This window comes from Syngnathus floridae, chromosome 6 (assembly GCF_059516105.1).
Source record: "Syngnathus floridae isolate MCC-2025c chromosome 6, RoL_Sflo_1.0, whole genome shotgun sequence".
Lineage (NCBI taxonomy): Eukaryota > Metazoa > Chordata > Actinopteri > Syngnathiformes > Syngnathidae > Syngnathus > Syngnathus floridae.
Genome location: NC_142418.1, coordinates 16619463 through 16643255, shown reverse-complemented (window position 1 = coordinate 16643255; position 23793 = coordinate 16619463). Strand labels below are relative to the sequence as shown.

General features: G+C 42.7%; 3 protein-coding genes across 6 annotated transcripts in view; 2 read left to right on the top strand and 1 right to left on the bottom strand.

The window, feature by feature from the left end:
- Positions 1-664: 664 nt before the first annotated feature.
- On the top strand, positions 665-14484 carry hsd17b12a (hydroxysteroid (17-beta) dehydrogenase 12a). The gene is made up of 11 exons (XM_088377869.1): positions 665-1059; positions 10278-10324; positions 10508-10583; positions 10898-11005; positions 11508-11572; positions 11645-11689; positions 11977-12011; positions 12703-12784; positions 12881-12946; positions 13310-13459; positions 13528-14484. Exons 1-11 carry the CDS (start codon positions 882-884, stop codon positions 13666-13668), a joined length of 993 nt encoding a protein of 330 aa, XP_088233995.1. The 5' UTR covers positions 665-881; the 3' UTR covers positions 13669-14484.
- Positions 14485-14613: 129 nt separating this feature from the next.
- alkbh3 (alkB homolog 3, alpha-ketoglutarate dependent dioxygenase) overlaps positions 14614-23793 on the top strand; it is a 52465-nt gene continuing 43285 nt past the window's right edge. Inside the window, exons 1-11 of one of the 4 annotated variants that reach the window (XM_088377865.1) lie at positions 14614-14766; positions 15475-15553; positions 15637-15731; positions 15814-15848; positions 15932-15979; positions 16099-16202; positions 16398-16486; positions 16610-16834; positions 16946-17044; positions 17147-17314; positions 19496-19983. In XM_088377865.1, the coding sequence (XP_088233991.1) occupies positions 15478-15553; positions 15637-15731; positions 15814-15848; positions 15932-15979; positions 16099-16202; positions 16398-16486; positions 16610-16834; positions 16946-17044; positions 17147-17290 (915 nt within the window). In that variant the 5' untranslated portion in view covers positions 14614-14766; positions 15475-15477 and the 3' untranslated portion in view covers positions 17291-17314; positions 19496-19983. Of the gene's footprint in view, positions 14767-15474; positions 15554-15636; positions 15732-15813; positions 15849-15931; positions 15980-16098; positions 16203-16397; positions 16487-16609; positions 16835-16945; positions 17045-17146; positions 19984-23793 lie in introns of those variants that run through there. The other 3 variants (XM_088377867.1, XR_015858931.1, XM_088377864.1) reach the window with 3 other exon arrangements.
- On the bottom strand, positions 17507-20641 carry lysmd4 (LysM, putative peptidoglycan-binding, domain containing 4). The gene is made up of 3 exons (XM_088377868.1): positions 20532-20641; positions 19433-19729; positions 17507-19353 (listed from the first exon to the last, which is right to left on the bottom strand). Exons 2-3 carry the CDS (start codon positions 19712-19714, stop codon positions 18865-18867), a joined length of 771 nt encoding a protein of 256 aa, XP_088233994.1. The 5' UTR covers positions 19715-19729; positions 20532-20641; the 3' UTR covers positions 17507-18864.

Below are 23793 nucleotides of genomic sequence, written 5' to 3'. Positions count from 1 at the left end.
ATAGATAGATAGATAGATAGATAGATAGATAGATAGATAGATAGATGGATGGATGGATGGATGGATGGATGGATGGATGGATGGATGGATGGATGATGAATGAATGAATGGATGATTATGGAGGGATGAGGGAGGGATGGAGGGATAGATAGATAGATAGATAGATAGATAGATAGATAGATAGATAGATAGACAGATAGATAGATAGATAGATAGATAGATAGATAGATAGATAGATAGATAGATAGATAGATAGATAGATAGATAGATAGAGGGATAGAGGGATAGATAGAGGGATAGATAGAGGGATAGATAGAGGGATAGATAGGTTTCTATGCAGTTGACGAGCGGATACCTGAAATAACCATGTGAGTGACTCACGTCCGAGTCGTCATGCGATGACGTCACGACCAACTTGTCGCGCGGCTAATCGGTGCTCCCCCCCCCCCCTCCATGACGCCGCGGATTGCATTTCCGACCAATGAGATGCACCTTTCATTCATAAAGTGGCGTGGGCACTCTGGCTGGGTTTCATAATGCACCCTGATACCGACAAACCTGTTCGGCCCGGACAGCCAATGGCAACACTTCTCAGATTCCCTTGGATCCGCTTGCTTCACTGAGCAGGAGCCAATGGGAGGCGAGGAGGGGCTTGAAAGGCGTTGCGTGTGGCCAATAGAAGCCGAGGTAGGCGGGGCGTGGTCAAATCAGGCTCTGCAAGTGTTGAGGGGGGAGGAAGTGAAGGAGCGTGATGCTACAACCTCCTTATAAAGCCTCTCTCACGTCCTGCCGTGGAAATTAGAAATTAGAGCCTTACAATTGAGGTCTCTTTCACTCGGTTACTCGCACGCACACTTTTGGACTCGAACACCACCGACGCCATGACGTGGACAGACGCTGGGGACATGCTCCGTAGGGCCGAGACGCCTGTCTTCTGGGTCGGCGCCTTCACGGTGGCCTCGCTGCTTCTGTGGCTCCTCTACCGGCTCTTGTCCGGCTTTAGGGTGTGGGTGCTGGGCAACGGACAGCTGATCTCCCCCCAGCTGGGCAAGTGGGCAGGTGAGTGCCCCCCTTCTCCTCCCTTACTTCACCTCCACACACACTACTTAAAAGTGAAACCAGGTGTGCCCAAACTTCACTTTTTGGCGCATTATTTTTTATTTTTGGGGTGCTGCTAGCTTTTTTGTAAGCTCAATCAAGGTTGTTGCGGTGGTTGCATAACTGGCGCAGGTAAGCAGTTGATTGCATGACAAGATGACGGCCACGAGGTTCAATTGAGTGTGACTGGGTTTTCACCTACATTTTGGTTTCCCTACTTTTTTTTTTTTTTTTTGGGTGTTCGGCTATGGCGCACTTTTGATCCATCCTCACAAGCCACATGGTCCTATTTTAAATGGGTGACCTACATTTAGATGCCTTAAAAATATATATTTATACAATCCATATTTCGGAATAGGTTGAACCTTAGATGGACATTTTTGCGTGTTTGGTTGTTTTTTTTTGCAAAGGTAGACTCGTTGGAATCTCCCCTGCCAGGGTTTGACCCACTTCTGCATGGACGAAAAATACTGCGCAGTGTGCCAGTAACACCCCACCGCCCCCCCTCCATTTATTGTGACGAAATCCTAATGTAATGTGCTAAAAAATATGGTAGATTGATGAATGGTGCCTTTAGGGATGACTAATGCGCATTTTTACTCCCCCCTCCCCTTCCATGTCACTGATTTTGCGCACACACGTACCCGGTGCCCATCGATGAGTCATGCACTCGTTCACCGCTTAGTCATCCTTTGACCATATAGGAATAGTCGCCACACACCCTTTGCACCCGTCTTTTTGTCGCATTGAGAAATCCAACTGTACTTGAACGCATCTCCTTTATTGATTTATGAAATCAAACCTTCAACAAATTAGATTCTTTCCGAGTAATGCATTGTTATAAAAGTGAAAGTGATTCACATGTGGGCATGAGTAATTTTTAATAGTTCTGCGAATGATCTCAGTGAAATAATACTAATGAGTTAAAAATGAGCCCAGAATTTGGTCTGAAGTTGGTGCACTTTTACAATGTGAACAGCTACTTTTTTTTTTTTAAATCAATTAAGTGGACTACAAGTGTTCATCATATTCAGTTGCACTGGATGGTATTTCAAATCAAATTGCAACGTGAACCCCTAAAATATCTGCTTCAGTTACCATTCAGATTGAATTGTACTGACTTTGTTGAATGTGGCCCAAAACCACAACATCCCGTTTCAGATAACTTGCAATAGATGCATAAGATGAACAAAGTTCACTTTTCTTCCTCCCTCGTTTACACCAAACCAACACAATAATTTAGATCAGTTTGCTTTCACATTGCAAATGTGAATAGGCTATTCTCTTTCTGAACCTGTTTGTGTTGATATTGCACATCTTTGAGACTATTTCTAGAGGTGATCTCCATTCTGTTTCACCCCAGGTGGTATCTAAATTGTTTTTAATTCGGATAGTGAATCCGAATCAGATGCGGTTTCAAACCAAAAAGTCATTTTTTCCCCCACATTGTCATTCAAACCTAGATCCAGTTCTCTTGCTGATCACTTTAGTTCGATGCTGCCCCCCCCCCCCTTTGCTGTATGTAGCAATGTGGAAAAAATGCTGACTATGCATTCTTGAACTGCAAGTGGGAAAACCCCATTAAAAATTGGAGTCTTGTATATCGGTGTTCGTCATGGTCGTCTTGTCTTTTTTTTTTGTGAGGATGTCGACCCCCTTTCCAAACACCACTCCCAGAAACCCGCTCATTGTCGTATGGCGAGTGCGGCCAGCCGTTGGCAGCTCAGACGGGAAGTGCGCTTGATAAAGCCTTACTGGCTGCGACGAGTGCTCTCGCCCGGGCTGGTCGGACCAGATACGCGAGTCGGGCCTGTTGATTTGGCGAGTGGTGTGATTCTTCCCTGTGTTCTGTTGTCCTTAACATCAAGAACACCCTTATCTTCAGTTAAAAAGTCCATAGCGGGACTTTTTAAGCTTGAATAGTTTAGATTTTTCTCGTGCTTGCAGGTGGTGTCAAGGAATGAGCCGCTTCTCAGAGTTTAGTCTCTCAGGCAAGGCTGTCGAAAGTATAATTGTAGATTTTAACAATGCGACAGTTAAAGCACCCTAATTATGGTTTTAAAGGAATGATTGAAATTCTTGTAATGGTTGGATTTGAGAGGTACAACACTTTCAATGAAGTCCTAGTGAGGTAAAATGTCAAAATGCAGATTTGAATAATTTCTTGAAATGTCACTTTAAGTACTCAATCACAGTGTTTGTAGGAATAGTCCCCCCCATACACACATAATAGTGATTAATTTTACACGGTACGACAAAAATATAAAACAGACTTGGGTAAAAATGCAGATTTGTATGTCTTTTTTTTTTTTTTTAATCAAAGTTGATAAGAAAGGGTGAGCATCTATGTTTGACAGACTTGTGTTTTGCAACATGTTGCACAATGGAGACACCAAATGCCAATCATGGTGGGAATGTGGCTATGAAACTGCATTCTCATCTTGGAGCTCTTCACATTCTCCTTGAAGTTCATCCATGCAATTTGTTACTTAACAACGTCATGGGCTGAATTCCGCAGACGCAAGAAACAACGTGTGCTTAAATCGGTACAATGTGTGACGTCGGTGACGAGAACGCGTGAGCTTCTTGAAGTTTACAACGCAGGCGGCGGCGTGTGCTGGTCCAACTGGTTTGTCAGCACATGCTCAGTCCGTTAGGCTTAAGTCTGATAGCTAGGGGAGGTTAACAGAAATCACTGGGAATCTTTGGGAATATTTACATTTAAAATGGCGGCCTTGCTGAATTAGCTCGTGAAGCGCCTTCACAACCAATGCCAACCACCAGGGGGCGATCGCATGGATAAGGCTTCATTATGCCGCCAAAAAAACATGCACCATACTAGCATAGTGATACTAGCTTGGCGTTCGTAGCGTCACCTATCCTCTGATATTTGCGGAAAAGCGTTAGCACATGTATGAAATTATTCTCCTAAAAAGAGTCTTGAAGTTGTTTGTCACTTCCAGTAGAAAAAAAGGTATAAAAAATATTCTAAACAAGCACAACACTTGGAACGTGTGCTAGCTTAATGCTAACAGACAATGAATGAATATAATGAATCATGTCTGCAAAAAAAACAGCACAGCAATACACGAGGCAGACAATATAAATATCTAATATAGTTAAAAAAAATAGTCACAAATGCTGTCGCTATTTAACAGCAAAAACACAATTCCAATGTTGTGCCACTTTTGTTCCATATATTTACCTCAAAGTAAAACTGTCTTTTGGCAACAATGAACAAAAAAAGTACATTTAAAAAATATTACTGTTCTTCAGAGAAAAGTGCGTCACTGCAGAATTAGTGAGTCTTTAAAAATTGTTTTAGAGGTACCAGTTTTTTGTGTATCATTACAGATTTGCATGCTTTGGCTTGTGCTTTTTGACAATGTAAAGTTTTCTTTTTGTCGAGGAAAACACCTCAACGCGAAGTGGAGATTCATGTTTTTTATTGCATGATGCCATTGTGATTCACTCCACTCAGCTTCTCTGCAATGAGCAGAAGGGATTTTCCCTGGTCTTCCCCTTTACGCAGAGCAGGTGCCTCCTAGTGGCAGGATTGAGCTAGTGCAGCCAATGTGAGTCAAAGCGGCTTCCCCCATTCACTTTCTTATGGGCGCTGCACACTAACAGCTTCACTGTATGCGTGCAAAAAATGTTTCAACGTGTAGATTATTAATATTAATAATTTATTTGAAAAATATTGTCAAATATTGCTGCCATCATGTTTCTTTTGCACCCAGTATTATATAAAGCCAGTGTGTGTTTTACTGCGTGTGTGCATATGTGTGTGTTAAATTCCATGACAGGCAAGGACCTGACTGTGCCTCTTGCAACTTTATTAAGAAAACTGGTATTATATAAGAGGCATGCAGCCAACCTCCATTCATGTACTTGAAGGCAAATGTGCATTTATATGTGAATGATGCGAGTGTGTGTGTGTGTGTGTGTGTGTGTGTTGGGGGGTGGTATGGATATCTTAATCTCTGTGAATGTGCTTCCCTCAACTGTTGTGTGTGTGTGCGTGCACGCTTTGTGTAGATGTGTGTGGGCGGAGAGCGAGAACACCGCCGTTCATGTGCTGCACACGCTCAGCGACACGTGCCGCAGCCGGGGAAGCTGGGAAAAAAAAAAAAGAAAAAAAAAAAAGCTTATGCTGTAGCTTCCCTTTCAAGCTCCTCAGCAACACGAGCAGAGCAGGATGGAGAGGCCGTTGAGTCGGTCAGCTTCGGGATCTTCTCATTCATTTTTCTCGTTCGGTCCGCATTGCTTTTGTGAAAGATAGCAAAGTGATCACATGGCAAAAAAAAAGAAGCGGTTAGTCTTGACTGTGGTGTTTTTGGAAATGTGGAAGTTTTCCAGTAGTATGTTGTGATTGATCTTTATTTAAAAAAAAAAAAAAAATAGTATATGACTTTTCGACTTGATTATAATTGGAGGATTTGGACAATTTGAAGTTGTAAATCAAACTCAAGGCCCGGGGGCCATATCCGGACCGCCACATCATTTTATGTGGCCTGCAAAAGCAAAATCATGTCAAGTCAGTGTTTCATGTTAAAATACCCAAACTCTAAATTCTCTTTAATAACAGTGAGATATTGCAACATTTTTGTTATAATCCTACTTTCAAAAAAAATTAGAAAATGTTTTGCCTCACACCCCTGTTCTAAATTGTGACTCGATTATTTAAAGTAGTTGTCTATTTTAGTAGTTGGTTGTTGCTTAATTTAGTTGTCGTCACCTTCTCATGTTTGACGAACTCGATACGCTTTCCACGAGTACACGATCTTCGCTTTTGACATCATTTATGAGCCAAACAGGTGTGTCATTCATCATCTTTTGGCTCCACCAGTTCATATGTAATCGGAATTCCGCCGTGCCTGACTCGGGAAGATTCTGACGATTAAGCAATCGTTTGACGTAGAGCTTGTTCTCACAAAGATTTTGAACGTCATGCATAACTGGTATGGCACTCGCGCTGTTTCCGTCCAATTCCCGGAGCAATTAAAAGATTTTGAAACCATTTTTTTGGACAATTCAATTCAGAAATAGTCTGTCCTAGTGTTTTAATGGAGAAATTACATATATTTTTCCCCCACTATTCAAAAATGTTGGTCAATGCAGGATCTGTCTTTGGTTACCATGACGACCGGGCATTGCGATGAAGCCAGGGTCACTCTGTGGTGAGTTGGTAACTTTTCCCACCCATTTTGTGACAGGATAAAACCATCGCTGGCTAATTGAACCTTTCTTAATTTGAATTTCACAGTCCCGCTCGTCGTAAACAACCACTTTTGAAGCGTCCATCTGTACGTGTTCTTATTTGAGCTCCTTTGCGTACAAAACGAGAAAGTACGTGTCGATGGTACACTTTGCTTCAAAAATCACCTCCATTAGTTGGAGAAAAAAAATCTTTTGTCTATTTTTTTTTAAACAACAGTGCCCCCCCCCCCCCCCTTTCCTCCTTTTTTTTTTTATAGAAGCTATTTTTTGCTCCCCATCCAAATATAGATGCTGGATCAGTCTTGGTTGGCTCTGAAGTACAAGTCCTCAAGCCTCCCTCCTCCCCCATCAAGTTTTATTTTTGTCGACTTTTATATTACCCATGTGACTTTCTCCCTTGCTATTTAAAGAAATATACACGTCTGCGTATATCTGTGTGTGCGTGTGTGTGTTTCCACCTTGTGCTGCATCCCTCCCTTCTCCTTTGCTCAGTGTAACGTAGGAGGCCTCTGCTCGTTGATAGGCGAGTTTGGGGTGCGACAGATTACATAACAAGAGCAGGGCATACGAGGACCGCAGTCTCTCCTCACTGAGAATCTTAATTGAAGATTTGCTGGACGCTTATTTTCGCTACTGTGCCTTTAAGACAGTGATGGGCATATATGTGTATATATATATATATATAATATATATATTTTTCCCTAGTCGATTAAAAAAAAACGTCTTTATATGGTATTTGTCGGGTTTTCATTTAGTGGGCCTGCAAAATATCACATATGATGAATGAGGGTTCAAGGCTCTATGATGCCTCACTAAGTATAAAAATGTATCTGCAGCTTTATTTGAATTTCTCCCGTTCCCAATCATGATTCCGAGTGTGTGTGTGTGTGTATGTGTGGTGTTTCCCAGCATGCAGCTTGGATGCTGCAGCCCCGGTTGTCGTGGCGATGATGCTGACGTTGACGCTGGTGATCTTGTTTGGTATTCAGGTGCATGCGGCAGGCAAGCATGCAAGGCGGGAGGCGATGGATGGATTGGGGGGGATGGAGGGAGGGGGGGATGAAGGTAGAGGGCGGGCGGGGGTTTAGCTCCCAGACGAGGCAGTCGCTGCTATTTTTACTCCTCCTGCTGCTTTTTTTAGAGCCGCGCCGTAGCGAGCAGGCAGCGGCCGCTCCTCAGCCCAGGGAGGGAGGATGGAGGGGAGGGGGGGGGACAAAAGGCTGGGGGATGTCAATACCTCTGGACGTGACGCGTAGCGCTGAGGCGGCGTCGGCGGTGCAAAAGCGCCCCCGTCAGGCTTCTCGCGACGCTTGGGAACACAACGGGAGAACTCGGCTGCAAAATCTAACGAGATGTTAATTCAATATAGATGTTGTTGTTATGGACTGTTTCTAATAATTTGATCACGGCAAGGGAGTGAACCGCTCCGCTATTCGACGAGGTATATGATGAAGCACTGCTGCGAAAAGTGAAAATTCCCCCCCTTAAAAAAAGAATTGACTTTGCTGTATCATATTTGATCTCGTAAGATAGTGAAGGTGCATTTAATGTCGCGTCGATAAGAATAAATGGGAATGCTTTCATGCATCTCTTTTCAATTAAAACAATGAGAAATGTCTGCACACTGAATAAAGGAGCTTGCCCCCCCCCCCTTTCCATTGTATCAGAGCCCACTTCCACACACACACTAAAGGCGATACACGCGCACGCACACATGCAAGTGTTATTGAGAGAATGGCGCTATTATATAATAGGTGGGAGGAGTGTTGTCATTCATAAGTACAACACGAGGATATGGAGATGTGCGTGAAAGAAGAAGAGGAGGAGGCAGGGGCATGATGTATTTCTCAGAGGGAGGGGTGAGGGCTTGCGAAAGGATGCTATCATACCAAGAGCACACTCAAAGAAAGCTTATTTATTTGTGTGTGTGTATATATTCAAAATACATTTTTATGTTCATGTAAATTGATATTGAAGTAACATTGGAAGTTGCTAGGCTGTCAAATTAAACTATCACCCTTTGTGGACTTTGGAGGTGATGTTTGAAAGTACCATATATGCAAATATGTAGCTTAATGATACCCTGGTTGGAATTTACAATGAAAATAGCAAGGGCCCCAACATAGAACCTTGTGGAACGCCACGCGACAGAAGGGCAGAGCGGGACTCGAAGCGTTCAAGGTTAATACAAAAAAGTCTCGCTAGCCAAATAGGACTTGCGGCGTTGCCAGAAATGTGTCACTTGGATATGATGAATTGTTATTTACGGAGATTTAAACTGCTCACCAAGTGTTGCATTACTTGTCTCTCAGCAGCTTATTACTCAACCGGTTAATTTGGAAGTTGCCAAAAGTGACATCAGTCAATTAGCCCCACCCAGCCGCTGATCGCCTGGAATGTCTGACTTGCACCTCGTTGCACGACACGCTTGAATGCAGATGCAATTTGGTGGCGTTTATTTTTTTAATATAAATTATTTGCGAATGTCTTTATGTAATATCCATTCCTTTAAAATATTTACAATTTGCATTTAAAGTTTTTGTTAGTATCCACAATATCCAAATGATTCCTAACATATCTCACAATATTCAAAATTGTTCAATGATAATTAGTGATTGGGTTGCAAGTTATAATTTTGCTATTTTGTATTGGGTGCAAGTCGTGCTGTCACTATCGAATATTTTAAAAATCATTCCGCCAATTAATTGAATAGATTTGTGTTGCTTGTGAAATCTGTGAAAGGAAAATTATCATTTTATTCTTCCTCCCCCTGTGGCGTCCATTGGTATGATCCGCTCCCATTGAGGCTTTTGTGTCGGCGTGTTTCATTCTTAACATCGAGGAGGAAGATGGGGGGGTGCTGAAAAAAAAGAGTCCGATTTTTAAAAAATAAATTCTGCTTGCCTTTTTCACTTTTTGACTTTGTGCTACTCTCGCTCGCCTTCCTCTCCTGCCTTCCTCCCTCCCTCCCTCCTTGCTTGCCTCCATTCCTCCATTTCTCCTTCACACGCTCCTTCTCCTGCTTCGCTCCACTTCTATTTTTAGACGCCCCCAGGATCCCTCCGCATCCCGCCAGCCCCTCATCTTCCTCCTCCTCCTCCTCCTCTTCCTCCTTCGTTTGTCATCGCTCCCTCCCTCTCGTCTCCTCGCCCGTTGCTAGAGAATGTCCTCTGTGCCTCCATTAATCTTTCATCAACCGATCATAGATGCGTTGAGCACACCATCGTGGCCATCGGCTTTATTTCCCAGTGTTTGTTTCGAATCATCATCAAATTCATCAACTTGACAGACACACTCGGCGTCCGCTAGCTTTTAAGCAATGTATGACAGCGAAACCAGAGAAAAGCCAAGTTGAGGGGCGGAGCTACGAGGTGGCCAAAGAACAAATTCACAATTGATCTTCTAGAATCCGTCTTTAGTCAAGAATGCCTTACTGTTGCGATTTTTTGTCGTTATAGGAGTGACTTCACCTTTTTGTGGCCAAATTTGTGGTTTTTTCTTATCCTGTAGAGTCTACAGTGTAGACCTTACAGGTATGTCGGATGACAGAAACCTTCGCCCAGGTTTCGTTGACTCAACAGTTCTCCTCGGCCTCTAACCAATCGTATTGTATGCGATGATCCCGCTAAGATGCGATGACAACGTGCGTCTTATCTACAAGCATTGTTGTCACGGGGAATCTCAGTCACTTAGCTGGTGTGCCCTCGACTTGACAAGAGGTCCAACTTGAAGTCGAGGTGTGGCCATGAATGAGGTTCACGCTTTTGTTTGGGATGCAGTCAAGCGGCATGGGCGGCCATGTTGCTGATATCATGACAACCTGCAGGGTTATGCAGAGTTCAGATATTTAAAAAAAAAAAAAAGTTTTTCTTTCCTCCTGAGTACTGCTCATTGTTTGTGATGTCTATGAATCAATTTACTACTAAAACCGCTGACAGACTATCTTCTTTGCTTTTTAGTTGTGACGGGAGCCACTGATGGAATCGGAAAATCCTACGCGGAGGAGGTGAGTCTCTTGAGTTCGTTTTTCCCTTTTCACAAAAAAAAGAAAAATCTTAGAACAAATATTTAATTTTCCATCTTTATACTGTAGTTATTAAAAATGGATTTAGTTGACACACTTCTGGGTGAGAAAATGATGTTTTTGGAATTATTTGTGAGCCTGTAAACTGACTTGTTTTCCTCCCAGCTTGCTCGACGAGGGTTTGCCATGGTGCTGATCAGCCGCTCCCAACATAAACTAGATGACGTGGCCAGGTCGCTTGGTAAGTGCGTGACTTTGACCAACAACATCTTATCTGATCCAACTGTCATTTTGTCATTACTTTGTTTTCTGGTGTTTCTTCAATTATTGTTCTCTCCTTCCATCAAACTGCTTTTTAAAGAGTGCTTGGCCATGCAGTCTGTTGGTATGCAGCGCCTTCTGCTGTTTAACTATGACACTGCAGTATGATTTTCATAAGGAATCCAAATGCCCAGGATTCAATTTGTGTTTTGACTTTTAAATAATTGCTTTACGCATATTAAATGGTTGAAATAGATACAGAAAATTAAGATGTTTCCTTGTTTTGTGCCACAGAGGACCGGTTTGGAGTGGAGACAAAGACCATCGCGGCGGACTTTGGCAAAACCAACATTTACCCGACCATCGAGGCAGGACTATCAGGCTTGGAGATCGGTGTTCTTGGTAAACAACTTTGATATTTACTCTCATTCCTTTTTGGAGACAATGTTTGTTTTCATTTTAGACCACTGTTGGCTTTGTCGTGACTCTACTGAAGGCTCATTGTATGTTTTTTTTCGTTGTCACACCACACACACACACGTCTTGGGTAGACTGAGTCACTCTATTAAGCAAAAAAAAAAAAAAAACTGAAACAAAATGTAGAGTGTTGCTTCAGGTCATGCACACAAATACATCTTGTGCAATATGACGCGTTACATTGCTGTATATGACTCAGTTAAAAAAATGTGGCAGAGTCAATTTCGTATGTACCTTGTGTGAAAAGAACATTTAAAGAACTCTTTGTCCTTGTTTTAAATCCAGTCGCACTACTGGTTATAAGGCGTGGCGGACTGAATAGTTTCTCTCCTTTGCTTCTACTGCCCCCTTCTGGATGATTTTAGTATGACATTCACTTGTGGAGCTTTTCACAAATTGAAATGTTTTCTATGTGTGTGTTTAACAGTCAATAATGTTGGTGTGTCCTATCCATACCCTGAATACTACCTCCGTATTCCGGATCTGGACAATGTGAGTGACCTTTTCTTATTTTTGTTGTTGTTGCTGCATTGATTTCAATATCGTGCCCACTGTGTGTTTCAGTTCATCACCAACATGATCAACGTCAACATGACTTCAGTGTGCCAGGTACTCTTGATCCATTTGAGCCTCCATGTAAATGCCATTGTGTTGCTCTTCTGTTGCTGCTGCTCCTCCTCCTTCTTCTTTGGTGGTACCTGCAGTGTCTCTCGTTCCCAGAGCAACGGTGGACTACACCAACGCCGTCTGCAACCGCCACCCACCCACCCACGCATCTCTCCCTTCTTTCACACTCTAACTTGCTTTTTTTTTTTTATTTCCCCCCCCAAATTCTTTAACCCTATCAGGTTGTTTATATTTATTTGACATGCTAACTTGTGTCTGTCGTTCACCAGATGACCCGCCTGGTGCTGCCCAGAATGGCTAACAGGTGAGATTTTCCTCCCATGTACTATTTTTTTTTTTTTAGCAATGCTCGTTAATGTCCGATTGTTCTAAGGAGCTTAAGGTATCAGTGAGTCTTTCCCCGCCATGGCAGCTTCCTCTCCTTCCCTTTGTTCACAAATGCTGACAAGCTTTCAATTCACACAAAGTGCCCTCCCCGCCCCGATTGGCCTGGCACACGGTCACGTGACTGGCGTGGGCCAATGGTGCTGCAGGCACATTTTGCAGCCGTGTGAGGCCCGAGCATGTCTCTTTCGCTCTCTCGAGCTCTCTCTCTTTCCTCTAGCTCTCTTTAGACTACATCACTGCAGCAACAGACTGCCATGGCAACGTACACTGCCAGTGTGTGTGTGTGTGTGCACGTGTGTGTGTGTGTGTTTGAGAAGGCAGACGAAGGGTTCCCTGGGAAATTGTTGATGCGATTTGATCCAAAAATAGATGCATAGAATAGGTTCAAACACTTGAAACTGCGTTGTTTTTTTTCAATTTTATTTGATTTTTTTTATATTAGTGTACTTAGCAGGGGTTAGCTGAATGTGAGATGTTTAAAGTTTTAGCGTGGACTTGATCTTGTCTCGTTTTCTCAGCGTGCACACTGCTGCTTGCACAAACGGTTGTTCATCGAAACACCGTTTTCATTTTTCTTCTCAGTGTAAATCCCCTTTTTGCTGTTTCAGATCCAAAGGAGTCATCCTCAACATCTCCTCGGCCAGTGGCATGTACCCCGTCCCTCTGCTCACCATCTACTCGTCCACAAAGGTTTGCGTGCTGTCCTCATTCCACTCGTTTGAAGCAAAAGTTATGAAGAATTTCCTATCAAAATCAGTGTTTTCACCCCCCCCCCCTCCCCTCTAGGCTTTTGTGGACTTCTTTTCCCGTGGCCTCCAGGAAGAGTACAGGCGTCAGGGCATCATCATCCAGGTGAGGTTTTGAGAGCAAGGTATTAAAATTGAATCATATAAAATATAAAAAAGTAATCTGAATGAATCCAGTGTGAATACATGTAAACGTTCATAATTAAAATAGTGCTTGATTTTTTTTCGATTTGACTTATCAATGTCAAACTTTCTGTGTGAACATTCTGATTTTATTGCACCCGTACTTAGCGTTCTTGCGACACCTGGCGGTCATAGACAGTACTGCACTTTGACCTCCGCAAGCCCCATCTGAACACATCTCAAGCACTTTTAGCACGACACATTGAGCCACGTCGGTGGACAATTTATTTTTAAAAAGGGAATCTTTCATACTTAATATAAAAGCTGTGTTCCTGTCCACCTGCAGAGCGTGTTGCCTTTCTTCGTGGCTACCAAGATGACCCGCATCAGAAAGCCCACCCTGGACAAGCCCACCCCGGAGCGTTACGTGGCCGCCGAGCTCAACACCGTGGGCCTGCAGAGTCAGACCAACGGATACTTTCCACACGCCGTCATGGTAAGACACCTGTGCGGCAACAATCAGAAAATATTCATCTCAAATACAAACTTGTTCTTCTCAATCAGGGCTGGGTGACCACCAAGATGGTTCCTATCGGCATCGTCATCTTCTTGGGAGCACGCATGAACCGCCTCCAGCGCACGGGATACCTGCACAGGAGGAAATTGCGCGAGCAGAAGAACGGAACCGGCTTGAAGACAGACTGAGACCAACAATGTGACCCCAACGTAGTGTTTAACAAGTGTGCGTGTGTAAGTGCTCCCTTCTGGGGGTCCTGTCAGAGAACTCGGGTGTGTGAGTTTGTGTGTTACTGAAGAACCTCTACGAAAAAAAAGACCTGCCATGTTACTTGAGATTAGATGCAACTGCCTTAAAATAGGGAAGAAAAAAGAATTAAACTGTGGTTTGTTAAACCCTGCTGTTGTAAGCAGTGGAAAATGGTGGTGGGCTTTTTTTTACATTTTATATACATATATATATGAATGTAAAATTATTTATTTTATTTCTATAAGACCACACACTCACACATACACAACCTGTTGCTTTAAGAGTGAGTTTCCAAGCCGCGTTTAATTGTCCGTTAAGTGTTGACACTATTTATTATGACGACGGCTTGTGCTGGAATGCTGTTGCAAATCAAGGTATCACTGTATTTGTTTTTGTTTTGTTTGTTTGTTTGACAAGCTACACAGAAGTGCCTTTCAATGGTCGTTGATATTTGAATTACAAGGGAACAAGACATTTTTCTCTCTTTTTTTTTATTTTTTTTTTTTTTATACACACATACCTTTTTGGTGTGCCTCAATAATGGACCAAAATATTCACAGATGAAACCTTAACTTCACATATTTTTCAGCCGGGATAGTTCTGAGTTAGGTGTATGCAATGTTCTTATGAGTGCCTCTGGGTTGATAGCAATCTTTTTATAATGCTTAAAATTTTCCACTTTATAATATGCAGTGTTTACTTCTGATTGTAGCTTTTTTTTGCTACCGTTTGTTAATAAAAGTACACGTTTGACAGTTGGGGTGTTTTTCTTTCACATTTCCCGAACGTTTCCTGTATGTTGGTTTAAAAAAAGATACTGTTTAAATATAAGAACACAAAAATAGTTAAGCATATTCGAAATAAAAAGAGACCAGGTGCTAAAATAAATTACTGAAGCGAAAAGGAACCATAAATTAAATCTTTGTTCCGGGTAGTTTTTATTTTGATGTAACACAGCAGCAATGGCCGTCTTGTCTAACGTGCTGTAGCTAAAAATACTTACTTTCCCGCATGTGGATGTTTTATTACCCCTCTAGGTAAGTAATTACACTATTTCCGTAGTTGTACTTTTATTATGTTAATATAAAACCATTCTCGTGTTTCTAGCTCAAGTTACACGAACGAAATAGCATCGTAACTTAATCTGCCGTATTCCCCATTGAAAATGTACAATTAAGTGAATAGCAGGACTTTACCGTAGTTTTGAATTTGATTCCATAAATATAGAATAGACTAGAATGACAGATTTTTGTGTTGTGTTGTCGTGCGTTTTATGGCTTTGGTATCAAACAAGTGCTACGTGCAAGCCATGGCGGGAACTGGTTAACTTGCATTAAAATACATTAATCCCTCGTTTCTCGCGGATATTTGGTTCAAAAAACCACCCGCGATAAGTGAAATCCGCGAAGTATGGTCACCAACAAGTACTGGGCAGGCTAACGAGATGCTAATTCGCGATCGTGCTAACACGAAAATGGATTTCTAAAGGAATGTAAACGAACATATGGAGCAATACTTCATTGTCCAAGGTTAGACACATCTCATCAATTTAGAAGTTTTATTTTGACTATTAAATGTTTTTTAAATTTGGAAAAAAAATCCGTGCTGTAGTGAAGCCGCGATAAACGATTCATTGATATGGTTGAGTTTTTTTTGTCTACAATTAAATTGGATGGTTATAGCGTACGGGTAATAGAAACCAAAAGTTCAAATTTGAATAATGACCTTGACTCTTCCTTGGACAGTTTATGGCAGATAAACGACAGCGTGCCAGGGTGCAGGGCTCTTGGGCCAAACAGCTGCCCAAACCACCGAGACCAGCAGGTACTTTAAAATTCCTTATATACACTCAAAGTCACTCAAATTTTGTTTTTAAATATGCGTTCTCATTGAATGTGGCGATGTAGCTCCTCAAAGCCAAAGTGCCAATGCAGTTTCCGCATCCTGGGGAATACATCGACAGACTACATCTGGGAATGTTGAGTTCCAACAGCCCATTAAGGTCTTTTACCGCATTAAAAAAAAAAAAAAAAAATTCACAATTATAGCATTTGATCTAAAGACATGTATTGGCTTCTTTACAGCAAGTTAGAGATGTTCCGTCAGAAAAGGTTATTGAGTAAGTATCGGATTTGAATGGAAAGTTAAATAAGTTTTTTTGTATTACATACATAACACTATTTTTTATTTTGCTTTCCATAGCCAGGCAGGTGATTATGAGATCAGCCATGGACCGTCAGGGGTGTCAAGGTCAGCAATGAAATGAATCAAATGATCTGTTCACTCCAATACGCCAATTATTTGTTGTTGCATTTTGAAGGCATTAGTTGGTAATTCTCCAAAATGTTCCCCCTGTTCATCCCGTTAAGATTGCGGCTGGTCCCGAGATTCCTTCCAGCTGAAGAGGCTGACTGGATGTTCGCTAAACTCCTGGCTGAGCTTCCCTGGTCGCAAAAGACCAACTTTAGACAAGGTGGGTAGAAGAAGTCAACATTATCATCGACTCAACAAATCATGTTTTCATGGCTCACTTTATAAAAGCCACAACATTACGTCCACGTTCACAATTAGATAAAGTACGCTAGTGACAGATGCTAATAATTTCTCAAATTTCTGGGGCGTTTCATGCTGACTCATCAATTTTGTGCCCCCCCCCCCCCTCTATTAGGTGAGGCCTACGAAGAGCCAAGGTTGACCTGCTGGTTTGGGGAGTTACCCTACACGTATGCTCGTTCCACCATGGCGGCCAACACAAAGGTTTTCTATTGTCTAATCCTTACCCAATTTTTGGAAATGACCAGACTATCTTTTTGTAATTACTGATAGTGGCCACAAGATGGTGGCAAAGCACTACTTGACACCTCACTACGTCCCCCTTAGTGGCACCCGCTGCTGTTGAACCTTCGCCGAGCCGTTTCCGAAGCGAGCGGCGGCTGCGGCGGCGACGAACGCTTCAACTCGCTGCTGTGCAACCTGTACCGAGACGGACACGACAGCATCGGCTGGCACAGCGACGACGAAGCCTCGCTGGGCCGGCAGCCCGTCATCGCCTCGCTTAGTTTGGGTGACAGCAGGGTGTTCAGCCTACGCAAGAAGCCACCTCCGGTCATTATTTTATCTTTGACTTATTTATTGTTTCACATTATTGTTTTATTTTGTGCCATAGGAAAAAACCAGTGCTGTGTTTTAGACACATTGTCTTTTTTTATGTTATAGGAAGAAAACGGTGACTTCACTTACGTGGAGCGTATTAAAGTTCCTCTGGGTCACGGTGCTCTGCTTTTGATGGAAGGAGCCACGCAAGATGATTGGCAGGTATGTTCAACTCCACTAATCACTTTCAAATAGAAAGTTAGTGGCTTCACGTTATTTTGTCACACTTTGTTGATTTTGAAATGCTTCTCTTTTAATTCCCAGCACCAGGTGGCGAAGGAGTACCACGACCGCGGCCCTCGCATCAACTTGACTTTCAGGAGCATCTTCCCCGAGCCGCAGGGCCACCGGCCGGGGACCAAACTGCACTTCACCAACCGCCAAACAGACATGAATGCTACAAACTAGAGGCAACACAAAGAACTGCACTAGGTGAGATTTTCAGTTTTCTCAAGAGGGACCTTCAGTTCGACAGGGATGATACGCATATTTATCTCGAGTAGCACTCAAATGTTTGGTTTCAATTAATGAGCACAAGAAGTGGCACATACTGATGTGACGATTCCATTTACCCCCCCTCTTGTTGAACTTATAATAATAAATGAACAAGTTTGAGACGTTCAGTTGTAACGGTCAAATGAGATTTACTGAACAGTTTGAAAATCATCCCATGAAAATAGTTAAGCCATATGCACATCCAAGGCTAATTCGTTCAAATATAGTTAAAACTCCCTGAAGTCTCACAAAATCCCAAAAAAAGGTGCACATTTCAGAATCTGAATTCAACCAAGAAGGTTTAAGGCAGCCCGTGTTATCATTTCACACATTACGAACACACGATTTCAAATTCCAAACTAAAATGCAGAAATACGTCACTTGTACATTATTGCACTACGCGGTGCTTTTTTTTTTTTTTTTTTGCAAACACAGTTCACACATTTGGCACACGCTTCGGGTCCGCTCGGTACGAGCAACGAGGTCGGATTCACACTGTTGTTTCAAGTGATGCAATTGGGATACGAGTAGAATGTAGAAATAAAGATGTATTGGAAATTATATGCAAATGTTTAATATAAAATGGCACATTTGGCAATCTGCTAATATTGACTTCTGTCATTTAACATTTATTGTGCAAGTGAACACTGCTTGATATTTTTTCAGAACTAGAGGTGGGTGGGGTCATCAAATCAAAATTGCTCACTTGGACCTGTCGTGTGAATCCGACCTCGGTGAACAATGCAAAATGAATACACACACACAAAAGCCCCATAAGTTAAGTTGAAAAACTGCAGATTCCTCCTCACATACAACCTGATACACACCTCCGTCTAAAACTGCCATGCTACAGTAACCTTCCACATATTTATGGTTCACTATTCACCGATTCTGTCAAGATTCCGAGTAAATCACGATGCCACAATGGATGAGCTATTTTTAGAGCAGGTACTATGGTCCTTGGATAACCCGTGCAACCATCTTAGCCATAGCCAACCTTGCAGACGCCACAAGATGGCGCCAAGGCACTTTGTTTCTATTAAGCACTGCTTTGGCTTGTCTGTAAAGGTTCCTTCGTTTATTTCAAAATAGCTCCTTGGCACTAAGATGCCAAAAGATGGCATCAAAGCAGTACTTTTATTTTCTTCCATCCTCTAGAATTGGAAAAAGCAACAAAAACTGTGAAGAGGTCTGAGGAAGGTTCCTTAGAAAGAAAAAATGCAAATAGTGAACTGTAAATATGCAGAAGAACCCTGCAGCTTAACGTGGTTTTAATCGGCTGCAATGTGCGTCAAATGAGGGTGAAAACCAAATCATTACCACAAAAGCACACAAAAAACGGTAACAATTATTTTTTGACGATCTAAGAGTGCAACGGGTTGTTAAAGGCCGACTTAAAAAAAAAAAAAAAAAAAGACGAGGCAGGTATTGCACACATGATGTTCGATATATTCAGCTTCATGAAATCCAAAACGACAAACTCCGTTCTATCCTGGTTCGCCAGTAGGAAAGGTGCCCGTTCTGTTAGACGTGACGGACGTAGGCGTGACAGCGCCACCTGTTGGCGAGGCTGAGCCACTGTGTTGGGTTTTGAAGTAAATAACATAAAACAAAGGCAGAACGATGCCGATGAGCAGCATGGCCACCACGGCGTTCCACCACTGAATGCCCCAGTCGGCCCCTTGGCCCTTTTGTCCTTTTTGGACGGGCCTTTTGGGTCCGTCATCCAACAGCTCCATGTCAAAATCGTCCGAGTTCGGGATCAGCTTCTCCATGTCGTTGTCCACCTCTATGAGGAAGTCCATAATTTGCTGTCTCTTTGGCTGGGCCTTCGCCGGTTTTTCCTCAAAAGAGTCACTCGGGCTTGCGTAGGATTCCGTTAAAAAGCTGTGCTTGGCCACGGGGATTTTGATGCTTTTCAGTGCAAATAAATCCTGCTCCTGTATGAGGTTGTTCACGCGCTTTATGTCTGCCACCTGTTCAAAGGAAGAAGTGCCAGGGTTACACGCGTCACGAATTTGACCTTATTCGACCATTATCGCATTATTCTCCTACCTTGCATCCGTACTGCAAGGCCAGCTTGTTGAGATTGTCACCGTCCAAAACGTCCCGTTCCAGCAAGTGGAAATTCCCGAGCCTGTCCTGCTCTGACTCTTGGTACGGCCGAGGCCTCATTTCCATCAGGCCAAGCTCCTCCGCCTCTTCTTCTTCTTCCTCATCCGACGACGAGGCCATGCCGTTGACTTTCCTCTTGAACATGTAGACCTGGCCGTCGGCACTGGCGTGGACGTCCACGGGGGCCTGGAACGCGTGCGGCACATGATCCCCGCGACGCATTTTTCAACACCAAGCCTGGAAGAAGAAGAATTCCAACAAGGATGAGATGTCTCAACAAGGGCTGTTTCTCGTTTTATACATTATTCAAGAGTTTCTTCATTCACAATTGTGGTTCTTAAATCTTTGTTGACACAATGTATATTCATTTGGTTGGTTCATTTGCACTGATGTTAATGCACTACATACGCTCATGAGCGTTTATACTATTTTTAAACTTGTGTGCATGTAGAGTTTAATAAAGATGTCATGATGTGAGCTTGAGCCTAAAACGTGTTATTTCTGTTTTGGGAGGATTTCCTATTTCAACGTGAATGAATGCTGGTACTTTGAGGATACTGAGGTTTAAATGTAATTGAAACAAAAGTGACTTGACAAGTTTGTGAACACTAAGTATTTCAGGTTTAACTTTGTAGCTAAAAACCAGACGGGCTGTTACCATGGTAACCCATTTGCATTTGGACATGGCTGCCTGTTGCTATAAAGATAAAAACAGGTGGGCAGCTACGACTCACCCAACATGACGTGTATAATGCAAATATATTTTAATGTTTTACTGTGTTATGTTCAGCAGGTTGGTTAAATGACGTTAAGACTGGAGAGGTGCCACTTTTGATCAGGCAGCTGGGAGACAGCCGTTTCAGTTAACTACGTGTTAGCCTAGTTAGCATATTAGCTCAGTTAGCCTTGTTAGCGCTTTACTCTGGTAGCGTGTTCCCCAAACGCGTAGCCAACCTGACGTTTGTTTACTTCTGCCTGTCTTCAAGAGCAAACTATATAAAATTGCCTACACTGTCCCGCCTCCAATGTAGTTTGTTACCTTAAAGGGGAAAGCAACAAAAGGCACCACGCTCGTAACGCTCGCAGCCCCTCCAACAGCTACTTTGAGCTAACTAACTTCAAGTTGGCATGAGTGACGTCAATGAGCGCTTCTTCTATGGTTGTCTAAAAGCGGACGCACTAGGCTGAAGACCCATTACCGCCACCTTCTGTTCTATCACCAGAATTGCATTCCGTTTCACTCTAAAGCACAGCGATTGAGTAAGCACAGACCAGCAGGTACTTTATAATTTCTTATATACACTCAAAATTCCTTATATATTAAATTATATAAAATTATTATATTTTATTATATATAATTCCTTATATGCACTCAAAATCACATGATGACGTCACACCCATTCCCCTCCCGCTGTAGTTTATTTATATTTTTACATTATGTCGTCAAAGTAAGGATCGAGTAAAAAACACAGACATAGGGAATAAAATTAATAGAAACCCGCAGTGATTGCATCTGGCCAACCAATCCAAACTATAAAATTACCGCTTCAGTAATTTCGATTAACAGTGTCCCGTAGTTGCAGGCCCCCGAGTCTGGCATTTGTACCTGTGCCAACGACCTGCGGTTTTTTCACCTCTGCTGCACGGTATAAGCCCTCCGCCTTCTGCTCTTACAATACTTTACATCTGTTTCGCCCACCAAAAGATCCTGGCAGAAGTGTAGTTTGTTTGGCAGGTGTTTCCAAGCGAGCAATATTTGGCCAGAGGCATTCAACAGACGCTGCGGTCGCACATGTCTGAGTCAGGGATGGCGTCTGCTGCTTGTAAAATGGAGCATTTTGCGAGAGTCACGCAGATATTTGGATGCGATTTCAGTGGTGGGAGGTCAGGGCCAACAAGGCCATTTGTGTTCTGCACGATGGAAACACAAAATCTTCATTCACTTATTGAATTATATTTTAGCTGATCATATTGGTATGATCCGTTTTCTGTATTTTACGATATGTGCCACATCCTCGCTATATCTATGGTTTGATCCTCTTTACATGTTATTGCGGTCTTTGTCCACCTGAGGGCGCAGCAGGACAAAAAAAACGCTCTTGCTTTATTAAAACCCACCACAGTGTGTCCTTACCTTGTTCACAGTAATCACACAAAATGTTACTAATAAACACCCGAAGACATGAAACAGAAACTATTTTAGTAAGACAAACCATTTTAGTAATGATAGTGTTCACCGTTTTTGTGCTCAAAGCAGACTATCGGAAGGCATGTGACCTTAATTGTGAAAATATTACTACTTTAATCATAAAAGTTTTTTTATGTAGTGTACCACATTTTTGAATTTATCTTTAAAATCAACTACACTACTACCACGCTACACTAGAATGTTTACATGCTTGAATGTACAATACTTTTATTTATTCCTCCATTTGTATAATGTCCCGTAAGTCCCCCATTTGACAGAGAGCTAAACGACGAGCATTTCCGGCTAATAGCGGTCATGCACATTCTCGTGTTGCTCTCCGCATATGCATAGCCACTCAGCTGGAAAGCACCGATGACCTCGAGTTGACTCCAGACTGCACAGTTGACGCTAATCAGATATTGTCCGGTTGCTCCGTTTCATTCACAAAACATCAGTCTGCACTTTGACTTTATCACCGTTTTGATGACCGCAAAAATCTTCTTCTCCCCGTGAAATCGCTCCACCACGTTAAAAAGGAGCAAGTCGCAAATTCAACCCTCACACCTCGACGACGGCGTTAACGATCATAAAGCTAATGTTGCCTTCGAGGGGCAGATCATCATATCATTTACATCGCATTCGGATGCGGCGTGGAATGTGAATGTTGAGCAACAAAGCGGCATAATGTGCTGTATTTCAGGGCCACTGAACAGCTTGTCCAACTGAGAGGGGGGGGGGGGGAGAGATGGAAGTGGGGGGTGTATAAAAAAGTACATACTGCTTGCACATGTTGCCCTGCGAACCATCTGAGTGGGCCTTTCCTTTAAATGATTCAAAGAAAGTGGTCAAATATTTATGGAGGTGAAAGATTCATGGTTGCCACATCTATGAACTTATTGCTCTGCGGCCGCATCATAGTTTGATATATGTCGTTGACAAAAATAGAGCTGATTGTCCGAGTCAATAAGAACTGTAAGACGTGGTTAGCATAATATCGTTTCTGTATTTAATTCATCTTCCATGTTTCGTAAGTACTTGTCCTCATTAAATGCGATCATTTAATTGCCGACTATGTTCACCGAGCACGGCTTCTGTAGGAAATTGTTTTCATTACTTCACTACATTTGATTCATTTGAAGATGTCACCGCAACGTTTGTATAATTTTGTGTTGACACAGGCCTTGTTTCCGTCTTGTCGCCATTCTCCCTCAGATACGTTTGATTATTTGCCTTGCAAAAATTAGAGTGTGATGAATGTTGACATCAACAGCGGGTGATTGGAGCTTTGTCTCGGAAAATCCGCGGGAGTCGTCGTCATGAAATTCTTATGGGTTAAGGTCACGGCAACAGTTTTGATTTTTATCGATTAAACGTCGACCCGCCAGGTGAATGTGATTCACGTCTCCGGGGCACAACGATCCATCCGTGATCTTTGAGGAAACATTGAAACCTACACAACTAAACGTTGTCGTCGCATCTTGACAGCTCGTGTGAATGTCATCATCTGACAACTTTCAAGGATTGTTCTTTGATTCAGTCATTTGCGATCTATTATCGATGATCAATTTAAACATTCCGATACCAATTAATCATTGAATTTTCTATGTGAAGGCAGCAAGCATATCAACGATAATGTGTTTGAGGGTCCTCAAAGACTCTGATTTGCTGACACGTGCAGTAGTGGTGTAAATTAATTTGGACCCCCCCCCCCCCCCCCCCCACCCCCCCTCGCCCTCAAGGGTGACCCTACACCCGCTGCCTACTCACATGAGACACAACCCTGGCAGTGGTGGTCTTCATGCAGGCCTCCAGCATACAGTGACACATAACCTTGCCCTGTCACCACCCTCACCAGTGTGTCAGCTAACATTAGGCTGATTGACGTTGAGCCAACACTCCAGCGCTATGAGATCTGGGGCTCTGTATAACCTCGTCCTAGCTTAAACCAGGGCTAGGACATTTGGGGGCATGGTGCCAGATCATGAGGCCATCTGCGCATGTGACCCACCCAAAATATCAGTCGTGAATTAAAAGAAACAAGAAACAGAAGAGCTCAATTGCTAATAGTTATGCTAACGTTTCGCTGGTCGTTGTTATGCTAACGTTTCGCCAA